Source organism: Malurus melanocephalus, unplaced genomic scaffold (assembly GCF_030028575.1).
Source record: "Malurus melanocephalus ecotype Western Australia unplaced genomic scaffold, MMel_1.1 scaffold_560, whole genome shotgun sequence".
Classification (NCBI taxonomy): domain Eukaryota; kingdom Metazoa; phylum Chordata; class Aves; order Passeriformes; family Maluridae; genus Malurus; species Malurus melanocephalus.
The window spans coordinates 180,305-199,839 of NW_026623792.1; the positions used below are offsets into that span (position 1 = coordinate 180,305).

General features: G+C 55.7%; 1 protein-coding gene across 1 annotated transcript in view; it reads left to right on the forward strand.

Annotated features, from left to right (window-relative positions):
- The window catches only part of EFNB1 (ephrin B1), a 44,054-nt gene that overhangs the window by 16,072 nt on the left and 8,447 nt on the right, over nt 1-19,535 (forward strand). Inside the window, exon 2 of the mRNA XM_057382265.1 lies at nt 12,020-12,297. Coding sequence (XP_057238248.1) covers nt 12,020-12,297 — 278 coding nt within the window. The remainder of the gene's footprint in view (nt 1-12,019; nt 12,298-19,535) is intronic.

The following is a 19,535-nucleotide window of genomic DNA, read 5'->3' on the forward strand; positions in this document are numbered from 1 at the left end:
ATTAGTGCGTCGCAGACACTGCCAACAGTTTGAACTTTCTCCTTAATAAGTTAAAAAAAGAGAGAGGCAAAGAAAAAAAACACCTTAAATGAGAAGAAAGACTTAAATGGATTGAGGAAGTTGGAGTAAAGTGGGTTAGTTGGAGTCTGGAGCCCCATGAAGGGCTTTTCTGGGAGAGGGAAGCAGGAAAGGACAGGGGAATCAGGGGTCCTGGGGGTCAGGGAGGAGATTTGGGGTGCAGCAAGGGGTTTGTGTGGTGAGTTCTGCCATGGATGGCGGCTGCAGGGCAGGACTGGGTGGTCTCGGAGCAGCATCAGTGCTGCTCACCTGGAATTTCCCCAAGCCAGCATAAATAACCCCCTTTTCTGGGGGGCACCCCAAAACCATGGCTCCAAGGTGGGGTTTGGTCTCTGCTCTTGCAGCTCCGGTGGGTTTGAGGRTTGTGCTCTGTGTTGGGGACTGGCTCTGCCTGCGGGGTCAGCAGGACAGACAGATACCAGCCTTGGAATAAACTCCTGGTGGCTTGGTGGCATCAACCCTCTCAGGCTCATGGCATGGATGGGACAGGGTCCCAAGCTGGTGGCACACACATGGGGGGGCGAGGACCCTGCTGGGAATGCTGGAGCTAGCGGGATTTTGGGACAAGGCTCTGGGGAGTCGCATCTGGCAGCAAAGCAGGGGGGCAGGATGTGGTTGRGGGAGACTTTGGTCTCTCCTGCAGCTCTCGCCAGTTTTCTTCCATGAGTGTGGGTGGCAAGGCGGAGGATTTTGTCTCGGGGGGAGGATTGGGAACACTCCCCATCCGCAGGCAATTGGAAACTGCTGGTGCTGGAGCAGGACACGCTGGGTGCTCTGCCCTCCTCCTCCCCAGGCCCAAGGGCTGGGTTATTTTTAGGTTTAAACACGAGCTTTGCTTAGTGCCTTGTGAAAGCTCCCTCTGGGAGTGGGAGCTGTGTGTCCCAGCAAGGTCTGGTGACATCTTTGGGATGGAAAGGAGCGTCAGTCTTGATATCTCCGGCTCTGGTGGCACTGGGTTCTGGTTCCTCTCCTCTCCCATTCCCAGCTGGAAGTTGTGTGTTGGATTAAGGTTCGGCTGTACGTGTAAATCTGGCCTAAAAAKAAAAGCAAGTACAAGCCAGATCTCTGGACTGGAGGAGAGGTTTAAACCTGACACTTCTCTGCTGTGCTGGCCTCTCTCCCGGCCCCTCTCTCAGCTGCTGCTCTTCCAATCAGCCTTCAGCTGGGTAAACTGGGAGCTGTGGAAGAGCTGCTGAGGGGGAGTGTCCCAATTCCTTCCAGTGGTGAAGCCTTTAGGAGGGTMTTTTAGGTGTAGATATGGAGAAAATTTGGGCTGCTATGCTGGAACAGGACCTCACAGTAAAGAGGGGATGTGGGCAGCACTGGGTAGAGGTTCTGGGGAGAAAGGGGCTGTTTGTCCCCTGCTGAGTGACATCTAGAGTGAGACTGGAAGGGGAGGCTGGATCCAACTTTGCTGCAGAGCTGGCTCTCCAGGCTTTGTGCTGTGAAGGAGAACACGGGGGGAGAAAACAAATAAACTTTTGAGGTCCTGTGACTCATCTTTAGCTTTTTCTCCCAGAGCTAACCCAGCCCCATCCACCCCTGAGGAGTGAGGCCAAAGGTCCTGGGCAGCCGAGCAGAGTGAGCCAGCAGTGGGACTGGTGTGGGAGTGAGGAACACGGGGTGACCTGGTTCAGCCTGGAGAAGGGAAGGCTCCAGGGAGAYCTTGGAACCCCTTCCAATGCCTAAAGGGRCTCTGTGGCAGCTGGAGAGGGACTTTGGATGAGGAGCAGGACAAGGGGGAATGGCTTCCTGYRGCCAGAGAGCAGGGTTGARTGGGMTATTGGGAAGAAATTCTTCCCTGTGAGGATTGTGAGGCACTGGCACAGGTTGCCCGGAGAAGCTGTGGCTGCCCCATCCCATCCTRGTTGGATGGGGCTTGGAGCAMCCTGGGCTAGTGGAAGGTGTCCCTGTCTRTGGCAGGGTTGGAACTGRATGGYCATCAAAGCCCCTTCCAGCTGGGGTGGAGAGCTGTGGGCAGCTGTGGGCAGATGTGCACATGCCCGGTGTCGGGACGGGGATTTGGGAAGCTCTTAATAACCCCCAAGGCTGGTGAGCGAGTTCCCAGTAATGACACCAGGGCTGAGGGCTGCTGATTTGCAGCTGCCTGGGAAGATGGCGCTTCCAGACGGGAGCCAGAGCCGGAATGCCAGAACTCGTTTGGCCGCTCTGGGAGCCGGGGGATCAAAGGGCTCGGTGTGAGTCAGGGCGGCGCGGTGGGGGTGACGCTGCTCCCCTGGGACCAGGGGCTGGCAGGGCTGGCGAAACCCGGGAGACCTGTCGGGGCAGGGCAGGGCATCCCACAGCCGGCATGGGGAACCCTCCGCAGGGTTTGCTCCTCCCTGCCCAGTTCCTAACGTTGGGATTAATCCTTCAAACCRCAGCATTGCATCCTCGGGCTGAGCCAGAGCCCCAGGGAGCTGGGTGGGTGCTCTGGGGCTGTCACCCAGCCCTCCGTGGGATCTGCAGGGATGGAAACACGAGCTCTGGGACACCGTGAGGGGCTCCTGGGAGTCAGGGGAAATCCAGGGGGACCTGTGGTTTCTGCTGCTCCCCAGGGCATGCGTGGGCTTTATTTTTGTGGTGTTTCTCAGAAAAATGGGAGAGGCTGGTGGCTTCCCTCCCTTGCTTTGGAGGTCAGTGAAGTGGGAAGCTGAGAAATTTGGGGAGCCTCCTGTACCCTTTAGAATGCAGCAGCAGGAGCACCCAGTTACTGTTCCATGGGGAGATTTAAGATTCCCAGYTGCAAACTATGTTTGTGGGGTGCAGGGTTACTAGAGGGTCAGGTCCTGGGGTTCAGGAAGGAAGGGGCTCCCTCTTTCCTAAGGCCCAAAACCAGCTGTAACTTCAGCTCTTGGCTCTAAACTTTCAGTTCTTCTTTTTTTTCCAGCTGAGCTGGAAAAGTGAGAGGTGGGAAGAGGGGGGGATCTTGGAAAACACTGGAGTTTGTGTCAGGTCTGGTGTGCTGAGCTCCTCACCCGCCCTTCCCTGTGCCCCCAGCCCTGCTTTGGGGAGGGGGGGACTGCAATTTGCCTCCRTTCTGTCCCGACTGGGGTTGATCTGCATGAGAATGAGCAGGGCTTGGCGGGGAGGGCTTGTCTTGGGTTCCTTGGGCATATTCCTGCCGCTTTCCCTTCCAAGTGGGCGCCCGGCCGCCGCCGCAGTCCCTGCCAAAGTAATTCTTTGCTTTGGAACCGGGAGACGAAATCTCCTCCGTTTTATTTYGGAGGGGTCAGGGAAGGAGTGGGAACCCCGCTGATCCAACCGTGTTCCCTTTTAACCTGCCTCTCCCTCTCTCCCCCTCCCGGCCCCCCGTGCTCCGGATGAGCGGGGCTGTAGCCAGGGCACGAGTGGCCAAACYGAGGCCGGAAAACACACGGAGCCGAGCGGGAACATGAGCTCTTTCCGATGGATCATTTAATATCTGCCGTGTCCCAGAGCTGGGATTGTGCCGCTCCTGGTGCCGTCAGGGTTTTGTGATGCCTGACGTGTGCTGGGCTCTGTCATTCTGCCTCCATGTTTTCCCTGTGGGTTTTAGGTGGTGTTTTTGGGATGGGGGTCACGGAGCAGCRTCCAACTGCCAACCTCTGTTGGGGTAGGGATTGGGGTGCGGGCAGGAGAAGGTGAGTGCCCACTGCCCACACCTCAGCCCCGCCGCCACCGCCCAGCCTCATTGTCTCACTTCTCTCTCCATTCCTACGCCAATTAAAGCTCCGTGTTGCCATTCATGGCCCTTATGGTTTTGTTCAGTTGTCTGTCAGCTCTTGTCAAGCCCTGTCCCCTTCCCCTCCCCCGTTTCCAAAAACAAAACCCCTGACAAACCCCCCTTTGAATCCCCTCTTACCTCACTCCCAGCGTGGGGCCCCATTGCCGGGGGATGCCGGCGGCGGCGGCGGGGAGACCGCTCCCCATGCCGCCTTTGTGGGCCGCCGCCGCCCCCCGGCCCTCGGCCTCCCGCTTCTGCCAGCATTAATTAGATAACTCGGCCCCTCTTGATTCCTCTGAGGGGAGATCGGGACGATCCGACTCCAGGGAGAAAATATGGCTTTTCTTCCTCTTTATTTTTTGGCCAAGCCCTTGGTTCCGTCGCTGCTGGAGGTGCTTATTGTGCTGGGAAATAACGGGTTGGCGGGGATGGGTGTGGGGCGGGGGTGAGCTCGGGGGACTCCCGGGGTTCCTCATTCCCTGTTCGTACCCCAGGCRGGCATGGGCGGGAGGCCGGGGTCCCCCGAGCCCACGCCAGCGGCTGCTGAGAGTGCTGCAGGTGGCAGCAGCAGCCTGCACCAGTGCTCTGGCCCTAATTAAATCTGCTCCAAAATCCCTCAATTAGCAGCAGGTTTTGTTTCCCCCCCCTCGCAGGGTTTGCATTGAATTTGTTCGGGTGCAGTGTCCGAGCGCACGGAGTGTGCGCAGAGCTGGGAGGATGGAACAGCACATGGCTGCTCCCGATAGGCCTGGCTCCTGTGAGGGCTGGGAGYCTTCCCTCTCCTCCCCCTTCTCTTCTTCCTCCTCCTTAGGGCATGAGGGTGGTCAGCAGCTGTCCCTGGGAGGGRTGGGCTGGCATCAGGATACATCCTGGCCGATCCCACAGTGGGACAAAGAAGAACGTTCTCCTTTTGTGGGCGCTGCCTTTGGTGGTGCTGGTCCATCGTCCTCTTTGGGGCTGGTGAGGAGTCTGGCACTTGGATACTCTCCCTGGCCATGCTCTAATTAYAGGGAGAGCTCAGGGAGAAAGCCCTTTCTGCAGCTCTGCTGTGGCGCAGGAGGGCTGAGTCACTGGGGCTGGGGATGTCACTGGCTGTGGTGACAACTGCTGGCCGTGGGTGCCAAGGTGTGGCTGGCATCCCACAGCATTCATGCTGGCTTTCTTGAAGCCGTCAGATGTGTTCTCCCAGCATCCTGATGGCTGAAACTCTCCTCTGCTCTTGGCTGGTGGTTACCTTGGTGTGACTCTTCCCTAGAAGAAGGGGTCTGGACTGGAGGAGGGAGAACCAGACCTGGCTGCAAGCTGTAGGTTTGCAGTTGAAACCAGGATTCTGCTTCCGACTTCCGGCTTAAGAAACCCAGCAGTGGTGGGTGTTTTCAGGGAAAAGTGATCTCTCTGGTTTGTCCCTCAGATGTTGGGTAAGGGCTTGGTCTTCAAAGCTGTAAGAGTGACTGCAACATGTGAACGAAGCTCAAGGAGCTATAGTGGGACCTTCCATGTGTCCCACCTGCATTTCACTTTCCCTGCTTTCAGTGCTGTACAGGATRAGCAAGGTGCTCTCTCAGCCTTCAGTGTTTGAGGCTGAGAGAGTTACGGTCCAAAGTGTTGAACATGAGGCTCTGTGTGAAGCATTAGTGGCCATTACCAAAGCCATGGGAATACCCAGAGCCACYGGTTTCCTTGTGGAGAGGTACTGGGAGCCAGGCTGTGACTGGGGCAGGTGTTTGAGTGTGGACAGACTGCACTGCCRTGGGCATAACCCCCTTTTCTGGGCAGAGAGGGGCAGTTTGGGTTCATTTCCCCCTACACTCAATGTTTTTATCCCTTCCGTTCAATCCCAACCTTGGATTGACCATGACCTGGAGTCGGTTACAGTGCGGWGCTTTCCAGGGTGTCTGTGCCAGGAGGACTCTGGCTTGGGCATGTTGTACCTTCACCTCAAAAAATGTCACCCCTGGCACCCGGCGGTGGGGGGTGGGAGGGTTACCAGCCTGCGAGGAGCCTCCCAGCTGGCAGGAAAGCAACAAAGGGGTTTTGGGGAGCAGCAGAGTYGGAAAATGGCATCCTGGAGCTGGGGGGGGGGGTCGGTGAGCGTTGCCATGGAGACCCGTTTATGCCTCACTGATGCGTCGTGTAAATCCGTTTGGAAACGAGAAGGGCCTTTTGTCTTTGGGAGGGTTGAATGGGCCTCATTAAACCCGAGATGAGGAAAAAAAAAAGGGCCTTAGAGTGTATCTGGGAGGGGGACAGGACGGGACAGCCCTGGGGGGGCTCAGCAGAGGCTGTTCCCTCTCCCAGGGATGGTGAGGAGCCAGGGGGGGCTGGAAGGTGAAAAATATCTCCCTGAACAGAGGAGACCAAAGGAGTGGAGGAGAAGGAGCTASTTTCAGATACCTGCAGTTGCTAGCTCTGTGTGGCCACCTCGGCTCCAAAGGATGGAGCAGAAATAGAAGAGGGCTGCCGAAGGGCAAGGAAAATAATTATCCATAGATTAGCAGGGGGAAAAAAGATGGCAGGCTCTTCTAAAGGAGACTAATAATAGAGGAGCACATGAAAGGAGTGGGATCTGAGAGCRTGGGGGTTCGTGTGCTCCTATTTACCCTCTTGTGGTGATGAGCGGCGCAGTGGACGAGCGAGAAGGCRACAGATACAGAGGGAGGAACCTTTTCATTCCACTTGTAATTAACTTCCTTCCATGGAGTATCTTTGTTCCCAAGAGCTGAATGGGAGTCAAAAAGGAGAAAGGGGCTGTGCCTCTGTGTGCTGGCATCGCTCCGGGAAAGGGCTGTGGCTGCTGATGGTGTGCTGAGATCAGGTGGGCCTTTGGGATTAGGGTGTAATTCCTCTGGTTTGATTGTCCTCAGCTCTGGAGAGGTAAAAGTGAGGTGGGTGGGGGCTGCAGTGTCTTACTGATAGCTCCTGGTGTCACCAGGAGAACCTGTCCCTGTGACAGGGTGTCCGATGCTCTCGGCTTAAGCTCCCTGGGGACCACATAGTTTTCCTTGTCTGTGATGCTGTTTGACTGAGATTGTGATGGTACCACCCAAGTGACATCCCAGTTTTTACTACCAACCCGTTGATGTCTCTTACTTGGTGAAAATACAGATTTTGGCAAGGACAGAAGTGGCTGGGTGTCACCAAGGAAGCTTTGGAATGATGGTGGCAGCATGAGCTGTGCGGGGTCCCTGATGGCTGGAGTGTGATGTGGCTCTGTGACATTAGGACAGAACTGTTTCTTCTGGCTGGTGGCAGAGAGTCCCCAGTGCCTGGGCATAACCGCTGTGTCCCAGGGAAGCTTGGAAGAGTGAGACAGAGAGGGCAGGTTGGATTTGTGTGTGGCTGGGCACCAGCAAATCGCAGGTTTCAGGAGTGTTTTTCAGGATCCCACAATCAGTTTGAACATGGTGCTTTGGCTTTTTTACTGGATCTGGCCCTTTCCCATCCCTTTGTAGAGGTGATTCCCATGGGTGGGAGCTATGATCTGTCTGAAAGGACCCACATGCTCYGTTGGTGAGGAGAGCTGGGCCCATGGGGCTTTCAGCTGCCCAGACCAGGAAAACCACCCAGCTCCTGCAGGTCTCGCTCTGCTGGGCATTGTCAGCCTTCTCTGCCACAAGTACACRTCCTCCATGTAAGATACAGTTATTTTTGGATTTCTTTGAAGCAAACAGCATTTAGCATATGTCATCTTCTATGTATGTCAGCATCAGCTTTAGAGCATCTTCTCCAAGGAGAAGGTTCTTGGGAAATGTTGTTCTGTTTCTGCCAAGCCTGAAATCAGGTGAGGGGCATTGTATGCCATGGACGTGSGGAAAGGTGATGCTGCCCTGGAGATTTTCTGGTTGACGTGGTAGAAGGAATGCCTGAATCCAGGGGGATAGCAGTTAGAGAATGTGTCAACCCATGCTTTAAAAAAATTGTATTTTTAAGCCATTTATTGATCTTCCCTAAGGAAGAGCTGAAGAGTTGCTGGATTTTAAGGTTCCAGATAACTTGTCTGCAGGACACTTGTGTCTGCAGGATTGCTGGGAATGTGCAGCTCATCCATGTCTATCCATGTGTACCCACATGGAGGAGCCTGCATGGGAAGGGTTGTGGAGGAGGAAGGTGTCATTCCGACCACAACTCCTGAGCTTGCTCCAGCCAGACTTGCTCAGTTTCCCTCCTTAGCCCATGTTTTCCCTCCTCTCCCAGCAAATCCTCTCTGGGATGCCTCTGAAACCGGGCACTGGCTGAGTCCATGGCTCTTCCAGCACGTCCCACCTGTAGCCCTTGGTGGCTCCATCAGATCCCACATTTTGAACCCCGAAGGGGAGTGCGGAGATGAGAGGGGGCTCTGCAAGGAGATGGGGGCCCCACCAGTGGCCCCCCAACTTAGGGCACAGKAGAGGCTGCACTTTAATCCCATCTCCTTGCTCCGGCATCCCAGCATCCCGCTGCCAACAGAGCTCCCGTTGTTTACCCAACTCGGAGGAATCGGTTTACAAGGCTCACAAATCCCCTTTTCACCTTTCCCATCAGAAAACACCTCCCGAAACAATGAAGAAATTGGACGCCGCCACCTGATCGCTCCCAAGGAACCTGCGGGGCCGGGAGCTGGGGGCYGGGAGCGGCGCTGGGGATGGGGATGCCTGGCTGGGGTGGCTGGGATGCTCCCCCGGCTCTGCGGGTGGGCAGCCGTGGGTGCCACCCAAAAATCACCTCAGGGGCTTTAACRGATGAAGCTGGCAGGGTTCTCCACCTGCTCAGCTGGCAAAAAAAATACTTGTTTAAAGCTTTAATTAATAGTTCCCACCCCCTTGGACTCCAGGAGAAAGGAGGCTGGGATGTTACCTGTGAGCTGGTGATRGTGCCAATCACAGGATCTCAGAATGGTTTGAGTTGGAAGGGACCTTAAAGTTCATCCAGTTCCACTCCCTGCCATAGTCAGGGACACCTTCCACTCTCCCAGGTTGCTCCAAGCCCTGTCTAACCTGSYCTTCAACACTTCCAGGATGGGGCAGGAATAAAGCTGGACCCACTATCCTCCTCCTGAGTGGTGAGTGAGGTAGAGGAGAGTGATTCTTAATGCTATGTGTTGTTTCAGCATTGAAGTTGAGCTAAAACTTAGCTTTTCTCTTTTTTTTTTTTTTTTTTTTTCCCCCTTTCCACCTTAAAACAGGGAAATCAAACTCTGTTTTCTGGAGTAACAGCAGATTCCCCCTTCTCTCCCTGAAATTACAGCGGGTGCTCTGAGGGCACAATGAATTTCCCTATTAATTTAAGAGTTGCTGTGTTCATTCCTCCGGGTTAAGATAAATCTGCAGACATGTCCTTGTGAAGACAAGTCAAGAGTGTAATTCCTTTTTGTCTTCAACCATCCCTYGGAACTAAAATTCCTCGTCTGCAGAACTGGCTGAAATCCTGTGTTCAGGCAACATGTGACAATATTTGGACCCTTTTTTCCCCCCTCCTTTTCCTGTGATAAATGTTGCCTTTCACTGTGTATTTTAAAGCAGAATTTCCTGGAGAACTGGCCTCTGGCATGGTGGGAGCTGTTGTTGGTCTTCCCTACTACCATCATCACAAGCTGTTCTTGTGACAAAGCCGATTTTTTTTTGGGAAATAAAGGTCTCTGTGTGTGTTGAAGAGCTGAAAGAGCTGTGTGAGGGGTTCGACGCACGCGCCTCGGGTTTATCTCCTCCTCCTGTTCTGCCCAGGCTGTCATCTGGGAACAGCCCTGCTCTTGGAGAAGAGGGGAAATGAAGGAGAAAAAAAACCAGGAAAATTGGAGGACAAAGGGAAAACCGCCTGTGTGCMGGTGGGAATGTGGCTGGTGGGGAACAGCAGTTGGAGGGAGTAGCACAGAGAAGTGGCTCTGTCTTGCTCCATGTTTGCATGAATCTGGAAGATGTTCCTGGGCTAATTCCCAGACAGCAGCTGTGTGCTTCTGGAGCTGAGATTGGGTGTTCGTGGAAGGGATTTGCCTCTGTGTTTTATCCTCAAATAAACCAAAGGTAGGCCTTGGTCCTGAAGTTCCTGAGATGAAGAGGTGCCAGCAGGATGTGGTGCTGGGAGGTTCTCAGCTTGGTTGCTTCATGGCCCCTCCCCTGCTTACAAATCCRTTTGGCCTCATCCCAACAGGCTGGTGGCCCAGGGACCGGTTGGTTTGCAGGTGTTGGCCAAGGTTTTGGCCACAGAGGTGTGATAGGTTCTCCTGGTATGGAGATGAGGGTGGATAGGAGCCTTCTTCTCCTGCTCTGGCAGTGCAAGACATCTGCTTGACTTGTTTGTGGCTTCCTGTTTGGCATCTTCTGGGCAGGAGGGAGCTGGCAGGGGCTGGAGGAGGGAGCTTGAGTCACTCCAGAGTCCTGTGCCAGGAAGCCTCTGACTCAGCCCAACCGTGGAGAAAGGAGTGTGGGATCCAGCTGCCTYTCAGGGTGGGAACCCGTGCAAGTGTTCACTTGCGCTGCGTGTCTGCGGCCGGGCRGGGAGGGAGGGCCAGGGGCTGCTCCCGGCTCCTGCTCCTGCTCTGGCCTTGCGTCAGGGCTCCGGCCGTGGGTGGGGAAGCCTTTATCGCTCCCAAGCCTTTGGAAGTGCCTGCTGGCCACTGGCCAGGTGACCTAGTTGGTAGTGTGAAGCAAAGCATGGCTCACCTGCTGGCAGTACCAGGATGGAGCTGGGCTCTGCATCGAACCTGCATCCCTAAAGATCCTTCATGGGTCAAGTTTTCCAGTCTCTCCTGGTCACCTTCAGCCAGAATCATGACTTGTACAAAACTCCCTGCAACCTCATGTGGCCAAGATGCTGCTGTGCTAGTGGTGCTGGGATTGGGATGATCCCAACTGTCCCCTTGAATGCCYCTTTGTGTTGCTTTGGGTACTGCTGGAGCTGATGTGGTGGAGACAGAGCCACAGCCAGGCAGGGAGGATGGACCCATAACCTCCCTAAGTCCAGCTCCRTGATGGGGCTGTGCCCGTCATCCCYGTGCCATGACCTGGGTGCCAAGGATTCTTCTCCAACCCTGTGAGCTGGCAGCGAGGTGCAGGTGATGTCTGTGTGTCTGCCCTGCTGCTGCAGCTGGCACCGAGCTCCGGCGCCTGTGCCAAGGGTGCTGGGGGTGCGTGGGCTCTGACTCCGCCTGCCTGCTCCCAGCCTGGCCTGTGGATCTGCCSTGCTCCTGCATCCAAATGCCTGCTGCTGCTTCCAGCTCTGTGGCTTCTTGCTAAGACTTGCAYGGAGCCACGGAGCGGGTTGGTGTTGTGTGTTTGATCTTCCTTCTGTGGAGCCTGCAGCTTCAGCCCGAGCAGCTGGCTGGGGGAAAACGTATCCCGGCCCCCATCCAATGTCCAGGGTGGGCTGGGGCAGGGGTGAGCTGTGTCCGACAGCGGAAGGGGAAGCGTGGCTATGCAGCCTTGGCAAAGCACTCACTTTGGGTTTTGCCGTGCCCAGATTACGTGAGGGAGTTGCAGCAGAGATAACTCTGCAGGAACATCCATTCCCACCTTATCTCCCATCAGGAGCGCGTTTAGTTGCCTACATCAAAGTAGATGATCTGCTCCTTCCCTCCTTGCTGCCCTAATCCTCTCCTTCACGCTGAAAAAACCTAATCAGAGCCTTGCCCCRCCGTAACAAGATCCAAATGTTAATTATCAGCATCTTGCCTTCCTTCCCTTCCCAATGCCCTGCCTTCCAGCCCCRAATAGCTTTCCTGCTCCTTGCTCTTCTCCATCCGGTCCTCCCACGCTCCTGGGCACGCTGTTGAGCCTGGCTCCGGAGAAGTTGTCCTGCAGGATGCTTCCCTCCCTTCCATTTAAGGACAGGAATTCCTCGGGGAGCCGGGGCGTGGATGGGATCACTCCCTGCGCCCCATTGTCAGGACTTCTCCCCATGCCTAATTATTGCYTGTCCCTGCAGGAAGCTCCTTGCCTGGCCGTCGGGCAGAGCCGTGGCGTCTCCCAGCCCATTGTGGAAAGACTCATTCCCTGTTGGATGCCAGGCTTGGGGAAGGGTGTCCGCCCTTGTTGTGGCTGGCGAGCGGGACTGACCTGAGCCAGCCCTGTTTTTGTCAGCAGGAGTCTGTGCTGGTTCCATGCAGCACGGTGGGATGGTGAGGGAAGAAGAGAACTTGATTTTGGTGTCAAAACCCATCTTGCAGAGTTGAAGCACAAAATAACTGGTGTCAGAGTGGGGTGGACCGGCTTGGCGTGGCCTCTACTCTAGCACATGGTAACCTCTTGCCCTCCTCTCTTCCAGGTTCATGACTGGGAAGGGACTGGTCATCTACCCAGAGATTGGGGATAAACTGGACATTATCTGCCCCAAGGCGGAGCCATCCAAGCCTTACGAGTACTACAAGCTGTACCTGGTGAGGAAGGAGCAGGCGGATGCCTGCAGCACCGTCATGGACCCCAACGTGCTGGTGACGTGCAACCGGCCCGAGCAGGAGATCCGCTTCACCATCAAGTTCCAGGAGTTCAGCCCCAACTACATGGGCCTGGAATTCAAGCGGCAGCAGGATTACTTCATCACATGTGAGTCGCCCTCCTCTGCCTCGCTGCCAGCCCTGGCTCGGGGGAGCTYGGGTGCCTGGAGAGTGTCACCAGGCACTCGTGTGTGACTTGGCCGGTGCAGAGAACTGACACGGATGGAAAATATGTCCTGCTGGATGGCAGCAGAGGGAGGAATGTGTCACTGGCCAAGTGGGTCACTGGTCCCTATCTGGCTGCTGTGCAGTGTCCGGGCTGGCCGGCCAAGCAAAAGCATGGCCCCAGCTGGGGTCRGTCTGGGGATGTTGTCATGCCTGGAACCTATTTTTTGCAGCAATCTTTGCTGGAGGTGTTGCAGGGCTTTGCTTTGGGGCTGGGGAGAAAGAGGAATGGTGTCCAGGGAGATGCTTGTTCTTATTCCTGTATGTTGCCTTCAAGAGCAGCCCCAGCAGAAGGAARTGCTGGTGGTGTCCAGTGTGTGATGTGATCAAAGTGGCTGAAAAATTCCTCACACTGGCATGTTCTGTTGGTCTCTTGGTGCACCTTGGCATTTTCTGGAGGGGAGAGAGGAGACTGGGATTTTCTCGAAGCCTGTGGTCTGTGTGTGCAGGGGAACACTGCTCAGGGAAGTATCCGCTTGTGCCTGCTCCAGTGTAGATGAGGGGGGAGCTGGGGAGCTCAGCCATGTCTGGGCAGTGCTGCCAGCTCGCTCTTTGTCCCCTCTCCTCCTCCTGAGCTTGGCTGTCCCCGCCTGGCTCGGTGCTCTGCAAAGGGCACGGTGGCCGCAGCCCAGCTCCCCTCGCCGTGTGCCGCGGGCTCTGCGGTGAGCGGCCGGTGCAGGGGTCACTGCCCGCATGGGAGCRAGCGCCTGGCCGTGGGAGCGGTGTGTTCCCGCCTGCAAACAGGGTATTTTTAGCCTGGTGTTTTTAGGAGGGGGTGGCGAGGCCATGGTGGGCAGTGGGAGGAGGGGGGCTATGCTGTAGCGTGGTGCCATGGTGATGGTGCTGGTCTGGATGTCCCCAGCGAGTCCGGCTGGGGCTGTTGCAGTCTTGGTGCAGAACCATTTGGGATAAACCTGACACAGAGGAAGCAGCCGGGCCTSGCTCTGGCAGGTCAGCCTTGAGCCCATCATCACTTCTGTCACGGCAAATTTTGCCGAGTGCTTCCTGACACGTGGCTGAGCCAGGTGGTGACAGGGACTTGCGGTGGGCTCTGTTCCCTGTGTGGCCGTGGAGATGCCAGAGTGGCTCCTGGATGGTCAGCCAGGGATGTTTCCCCARCAGGAGGGGTGACAGCAGGGACGACCTGGCGCCACAACCTGCGGAGCCAGCTCGGYTCGGCACGGTGCCAGCAGCAACCGTGGGCTCTGTGGGGCTGAGTCACTGTGACAGGGCTGGGCTCCTCCAGAGCAATGGTCACTTCACTATCCAGATCTGGGGACATCTGTYCCATGTCACTTGAGGGGCCCCAGCTTTGCAGTTGTCACGGGGCAGGACACCTTAGTTCCAGTCCAGGTGCCCCGGTTAGGCTGGGGATGCCAAAAGCCCTGGCACAGCTCCAGTGTAGGCTCCCATGTCCCTTACCAGCACTGGCACCAGCCTGGTGGCTCTGGGACCCCAAGGTTCAGCCCTTCTGCTGTCCCTCAGCTGATACAAAGCTTTATTGAATACAAGCTTTGCCTGCAGTGTGCAAAAATTGGAAAGAGAGGCCAAAGTGCCAGATTTGGGTCAGGCTGAGATCTTGAAGCTCTCGGTCAGCGGCTCCTCTGTTTGGGGGTCAAGTTCAAGCGCTGACATGGTCAYCAAGCTAATGAGGGCTGAAATTGGAGTCCTCCAAGCTGCATCCCATCCTCAGGCTGCAAAGAGCCCTCAAAAATAAATAGGTTCCCCAAAACGAGCTCAGGAGGCGAACAAAGCACTGAGAAGAAGAAATATGGGATCCCTCTTATGGTAACCAAGTCCAGCAGGAAGGTGGAGGCAGAAGGATTTACCAGCCTCTGAATTACCCAAATTTTAAGGAGCTGTTTTGCATTTCACACGAAAACTTAAGTGAAAATCAACCTCCCGGAGCTTTGGGAGGCACTTTCACAAGCGGCCGCTGGTGCGTTGCTGACTCCAAACACGGCTCCCGCGAGGCCCCTGCGGCTTTGAGCTGGTGCCAGCTCCCCTCCAAGGCTGCCAGCACACCTGGGTCACTGCAGGTGACCGGCTCCGGCTCGCTGAGGATCCGACGGGACACGCAGCCGGGACTTGGCAAAGCCAGCATAGCCCAGCTTGGGAAATCCCGGCTGTGCGTCCCATCGGATGTTGGGCTGAGCCTTTCAAGCTCRTTTTTAAATATAAAATCCTATTTATCCTCTTGTTCCCGATTTCAGGCTGTATAGGGATGCAGCGAGCGAGGTTCTTGGAGCAACCCTGTGGGATGCCCTCCCTCTCCTCAGGGGGCCGGCAGTGCCCTCTGCCCCTGCCTTGGACCGTTTCTGACTTTAATTTCTCTTGACTCCTCCGTGCTTTGATGCGAAACCCCTTGGAGCTGGGAGCTGCCAGCTGAACTTTGGCCCCTGGGTGGGCTGAGGATGCTCCTGTGATCTGGCCGTACCCTCTGCCGAGCAGCCCCAGGAGTTCTTTCTGCCAAGAAATAAAATAGCCAAAAAAACAAAGTCAAAAGTCTCCCGAGCAGACCACCCACATGTTGTCTTCCCCCCCACCCCCCCAAATTTTTCACTCCTCCCTCTCCCCAAGCTTTGCCTGGACACACAAAAGGTTTTTTTTCTCCCTTTTCATTTCTAAGCCGGGGAAGCGACGCTGGAGCCGAGGGGAACAGGGCGTGTGCCGTTCATCCCCCACCTTCCCCAGTGGCTGGAAAACCTCCCCACCGGAGCCGGGGCCTTCCTGGGGTCCCTCCTATTCAGGACTGCTCCTTGCCATCCCTTTGGATATGCCAAGCCTTGTTTAGGGACACTTTTATCACGGAGGGACACGGCCCCAGCCCTCGGCTTAGCAATGAAAAGGCTTTTGAAAGCTGCTGTTCCCTGTCCCCATCCTCACACCAACCCCCTCCACACCAGCTCCAGGCTTTCCTTAGAGGCATCTTTGCYCCTGAGTCTGAGTAGGGAAAAGTGGTGCTTGTTCCTAAGGCTTTCCATAAAGAACAAGATSCAGCAGCTCCTGCCTGGAGACAGAGGCTTGGGGGGGACGTGGGACTCCAGCAGCAGATGGGCACCATCCACAGGATGGAGTACTGAGAGGGTGAAGGAGCTGGGAATTTGGGAATTGTGTGTTTTATTTCATGATGTGCTGTGGTTTCTTCCATTCCTGTCTCCTGGGTGTTTCCCTGCCTGCCTTTGGTGCCTTGGTGGGATTCCCTGTCCCCTCCCTACAAAATACTCCCCACTGGAGTAGCCTCCCCTCTGCCTGGTGGCTGCACTCCTGGGATGATGTGGGCAGCTCTGGCCCCGCCATGGCTTATCCAGCCCTGCAGGTTCGGCTCCCTCCACCTCCCCTCCWAATTCACTCCAGCTCCTAATTGCATTTGCTGCTCCTCTTTGAACTTGCTCCAGTTTTACTATCTCTGGTAATGAGGTGCCTGGATAGAGATCCATTAATCCTCATGTCCTGGCAGCAGGGTGACGTGAGGAGGAGCTCCCGGAGTGGCTCCCTGCTATCCCAGAGCTCTGGATCAGAGAATCAAAGAATAGTTTGGGTTGGAAGGAGCTGTTGAATTTCACCTCATACATCCCTGGAATGCCCCATCCCGGGAGGTATTCAAGACCTGGTTGGATGGGGTTCGGAGCAGCCTGGTTTAGTGGAACCCCATGGCAGGGGATGAAATCGGATGGACTCCCACAGTTCCCAGTTAATGCTCTGGTTTTGGGGCTGGTGGTGGGTCCTGGCAGCCCCATTCTGTGTTCAGTGGGGTGTGAAGACCCCAGGCAAGCCTTGCTCAGCCGTGTGGTGCACTCCAGTCAGCTTTCTGCAGATGTGGTGGTGGTGCCAAGGTGTTTTTCCAGGTAGGGTCTCTGACCTGTCCCTCTACCRAGCCCCTGGGCATGGCCTCAGTGTCCCACCTGTCCCATGAGCCTCTTCAAAGCACAGAGCCCTTGTTAGATGACAATGCTGAAGGAAAAGCAAGGTCCCAGTAGATGTTTCCCCATAAATCCGAGGCGTTTGCTGTTTATTGTGAGTCCTTAAGCCCTTCAATCCATTTTTGATGTAATAACGTCCGTAATCCAATCCAACGCTTTTTGGCAGCGGGATGCAGCRAGAGCGGATCTATTACCCGGAGTGTTGTGTTAAAGCCCTTGTCTTGCATTTCTGTTTTTAGATGCAATTAGTCTTAACCTGGCAAGAGTTATTTGTTGTAAACCATTGCTGCCGCTGCGACGTGGCTTCGTCCCTGGGCCGTGCTCTGTCAGCATTTTCCTGTAGCTCAGCGTGGGGAAGGGGGTCACCTATACCCTGCCAGCTGCCAGGATCATCCTTCCTCCTCAGAAGCTTTTCTGGGACACGTTGCCATACTCGCTTTTCTGGCTGTGCTCCTCCAGCTTCCGTTGGTTTGGGAAGCCTTCAGCCCRTGCCAGCGCGTGTGTGCGGAGCCGCTCGCGCTCCTTCCTGCATTCCTTGGGATTTGATAATTCCCTCCCTGGTTCCTTGGGCTGGGGGCTGTGCCAGGGGGGGCTTTGTCAGCCCGCCAGCTCTTTGCTGATGGCATTTGAATGTGGCCACTTTCATGTGCTCCTCATCCTCCTTCCCACAGCTTGTTTGGTGGAGCRGAGTTGAAAGGCCAAGGGCCGTTTGATGCTGCGATGGGAGCTGTGAACTTCTGCTGATAAAACCCCAGTTAAGCAGCTTCCTCATTCTTCACCCAAACGGGCCCAGCTTGCGACACATCCGTACTGAGCAGAGCCGGCCTGGTGGCATCCATCTGGTTTTGGGGCTTTGCTGCTCCATCCCCATCCTGCTGGGAGCCACTGGCAGAGGGTGGTGATGCCGCGTGGGAGCCGGCAGCCGGACACAAACGGCTCTAACGGTGTCCTGCTCCCGACTTCAAAGCCCGGGCCCTGGCCATGTCAAACCCAAATAATGGCCCTTAGACAACACGCGGTTCCTTGTCTTGCAGGCTTGTCTGAAGAGCGTGACCACAGTAAATGTGATTTTGTTGAGCCCTGTCCCTTAAGCCTCTGCCTCTTTTTCTCTTCTCCTCCTCCCTCCTGACCTTTTCGGCTCAGCGCTGTCCCCGGACAGCCCCTGGCAGCTGATCTCATGGCTCAGCCTTTCACGGCCYTAATAGGGATGAAAAGCCCCCTCAGAAAGGGCCGGTGTCCCGCGCCCGGCCGGGAGGTAAATACCCCGTGCTTTGATCTGCTCTGGGGCCAGGGGGCCCTGCCTGCCACAAMCCCCCGCCCAGGGGTCCCTGCTGGTCATAACCACCCACCCAGGGGTTCCCGTGCCCGCTAAATTTCCTGGCTGCTTGGCAGCCCCGTCCTGCCCCCAGCCCTGGTACAGCTGAGGGCTCTGGAGCCAGGCACTGGGTGCTGTCTGCCTGGGAAATGGGGCTGKCTGCATCCCAGGATGCTCTTCCTCAGGAGAAATGATTTCCAAAAGCATCTCTAGCATTGTCAYGACCCCTTTAGCATTGTCACGACCCATTAGGAGAAAATAAAAACGTGTTTAACTGCTCAGTGCTCCTGAACACTGAGRTGACAGCAGAGATGATGGGCAGGAGTGATGGCAGTGAGGAGGTGACATCTCCTCCTCCATCACCTGTCTGATCCTGTTCTTCCCCCCTGTTCCTGGGACRTTGCGAATCTGCCTGTCCCCCCAAAAGTGCTTGGCAGCTGTGGTGAGGGGCCCACACCAAAGCAGGATTTTTGGTGCATCCCCTGTTCCCTTTCCTCATCCTCCTCTTTCAGCCCCTGCTCTCCCTGGCATATCTGCAGCAGATTCCAGGGCATCTCTTGGAGCTGCAGCTGCATGGACTGCGGTGGACCTGGCTTTTCAGTGGTGGTCACCTCTGAGGGCTTCCTCTGGGACACTGGGAGAGATTAAATGTGGCTCCTCTTGGATTAAACGTTGAGTCAGAGACTCTCAAGGCAGAAGGAGTTATCAGCTTGATGAGGAATTGAAACAAATCCTGGCATACTGGTGTGTCCAGTGTGTGCATGGATAAGTGCAGGCAGCTACTTCCTTGGCATTTTTTTTTTTAATAACTATAACATCAATACCCTCTCTCTGGGCTTTTCCCCTGGGATTCCTATTGCATTCCACTGCTCCTGTAGTGCTGGGAAGAGGCTTGTTGGCATCACTGCAGCTCCGTCCTGGTATGGAGGGGTGTGTGGTGGTGGGATGTGGTGGTGGGTACTGGAGATGGTGGGTGCTCTCTGTCAGACCAAGAGCTCACTGGGGGCTCCAGGAAGTACCACCACACTTGGATCCTGAGATGTGCAGGGAATCTGGCTTTAATGAACTGTGATATGCCACCCTTTTCCGTCTCTAATTTTCTGTGTCTGTCCACCCCTCAGCCAGGCTGGCCCTGTGGCCCTGGCCACACAAGTGGTGTGTGGCACCTTAGCAGGTCACCTTTCCAGGGAGGATCGGTGTTATCCTCCTTAGAGAGTCTGTTTGCCCTGGGAGTGATGGTTTTGCTGCTGTTGTGTAATTCCTGAGCTCTTTGATCCCACCTAGCAGTGTGGAGTGGGAGTTACACAGCTCATGGAGAGGGGGCTGTGGGAGTGGTGGGATCTGGGAGGGGCTGCTCCCACCTCTGCAGTGGGATCAGCTTTAATTTGGGGGCAGAGAGGCCCCTTCCTCCATCCATAACTCAGTGAGGAGGCAAGTGCTTGTCTGGATAGTCAGGATTTGGCATCTGTTKGAAATTTCCAAATCCTGTAACTCAGAGTGTTGCTGGGGACCATTTGGTCCATTCACTGGTGTCTGTCTGGAGCARAGACCAGCTCCTGAGGTCCTGCTGTGCTGTTTCTGGGAGCAGTGGATCATCTGCTCTAGATGTTGTGGGGTGCTGCACTGGAAGCCGCAGGTGATCCTTTGAGCCAGGTGCTGGTGAGCCCATGACCACAATGAGAGCAATACCTGGGCTGGCTCCTCTCACAGCCATGGGATAATTTGCAATTCTGGGCCAGGAGTTTCACCARTGTCACCTCCCCACTTCCAGAAGTTCCTGGTGCTTATGCAAAGCTTGCCTGTAATTGCAGTGGGGTTTCCTCCCAGCTGTCCCACAGCACCTGGAGCTCCTGTCCCTCCCCACTGCCTGGCACCTCCTGGGCT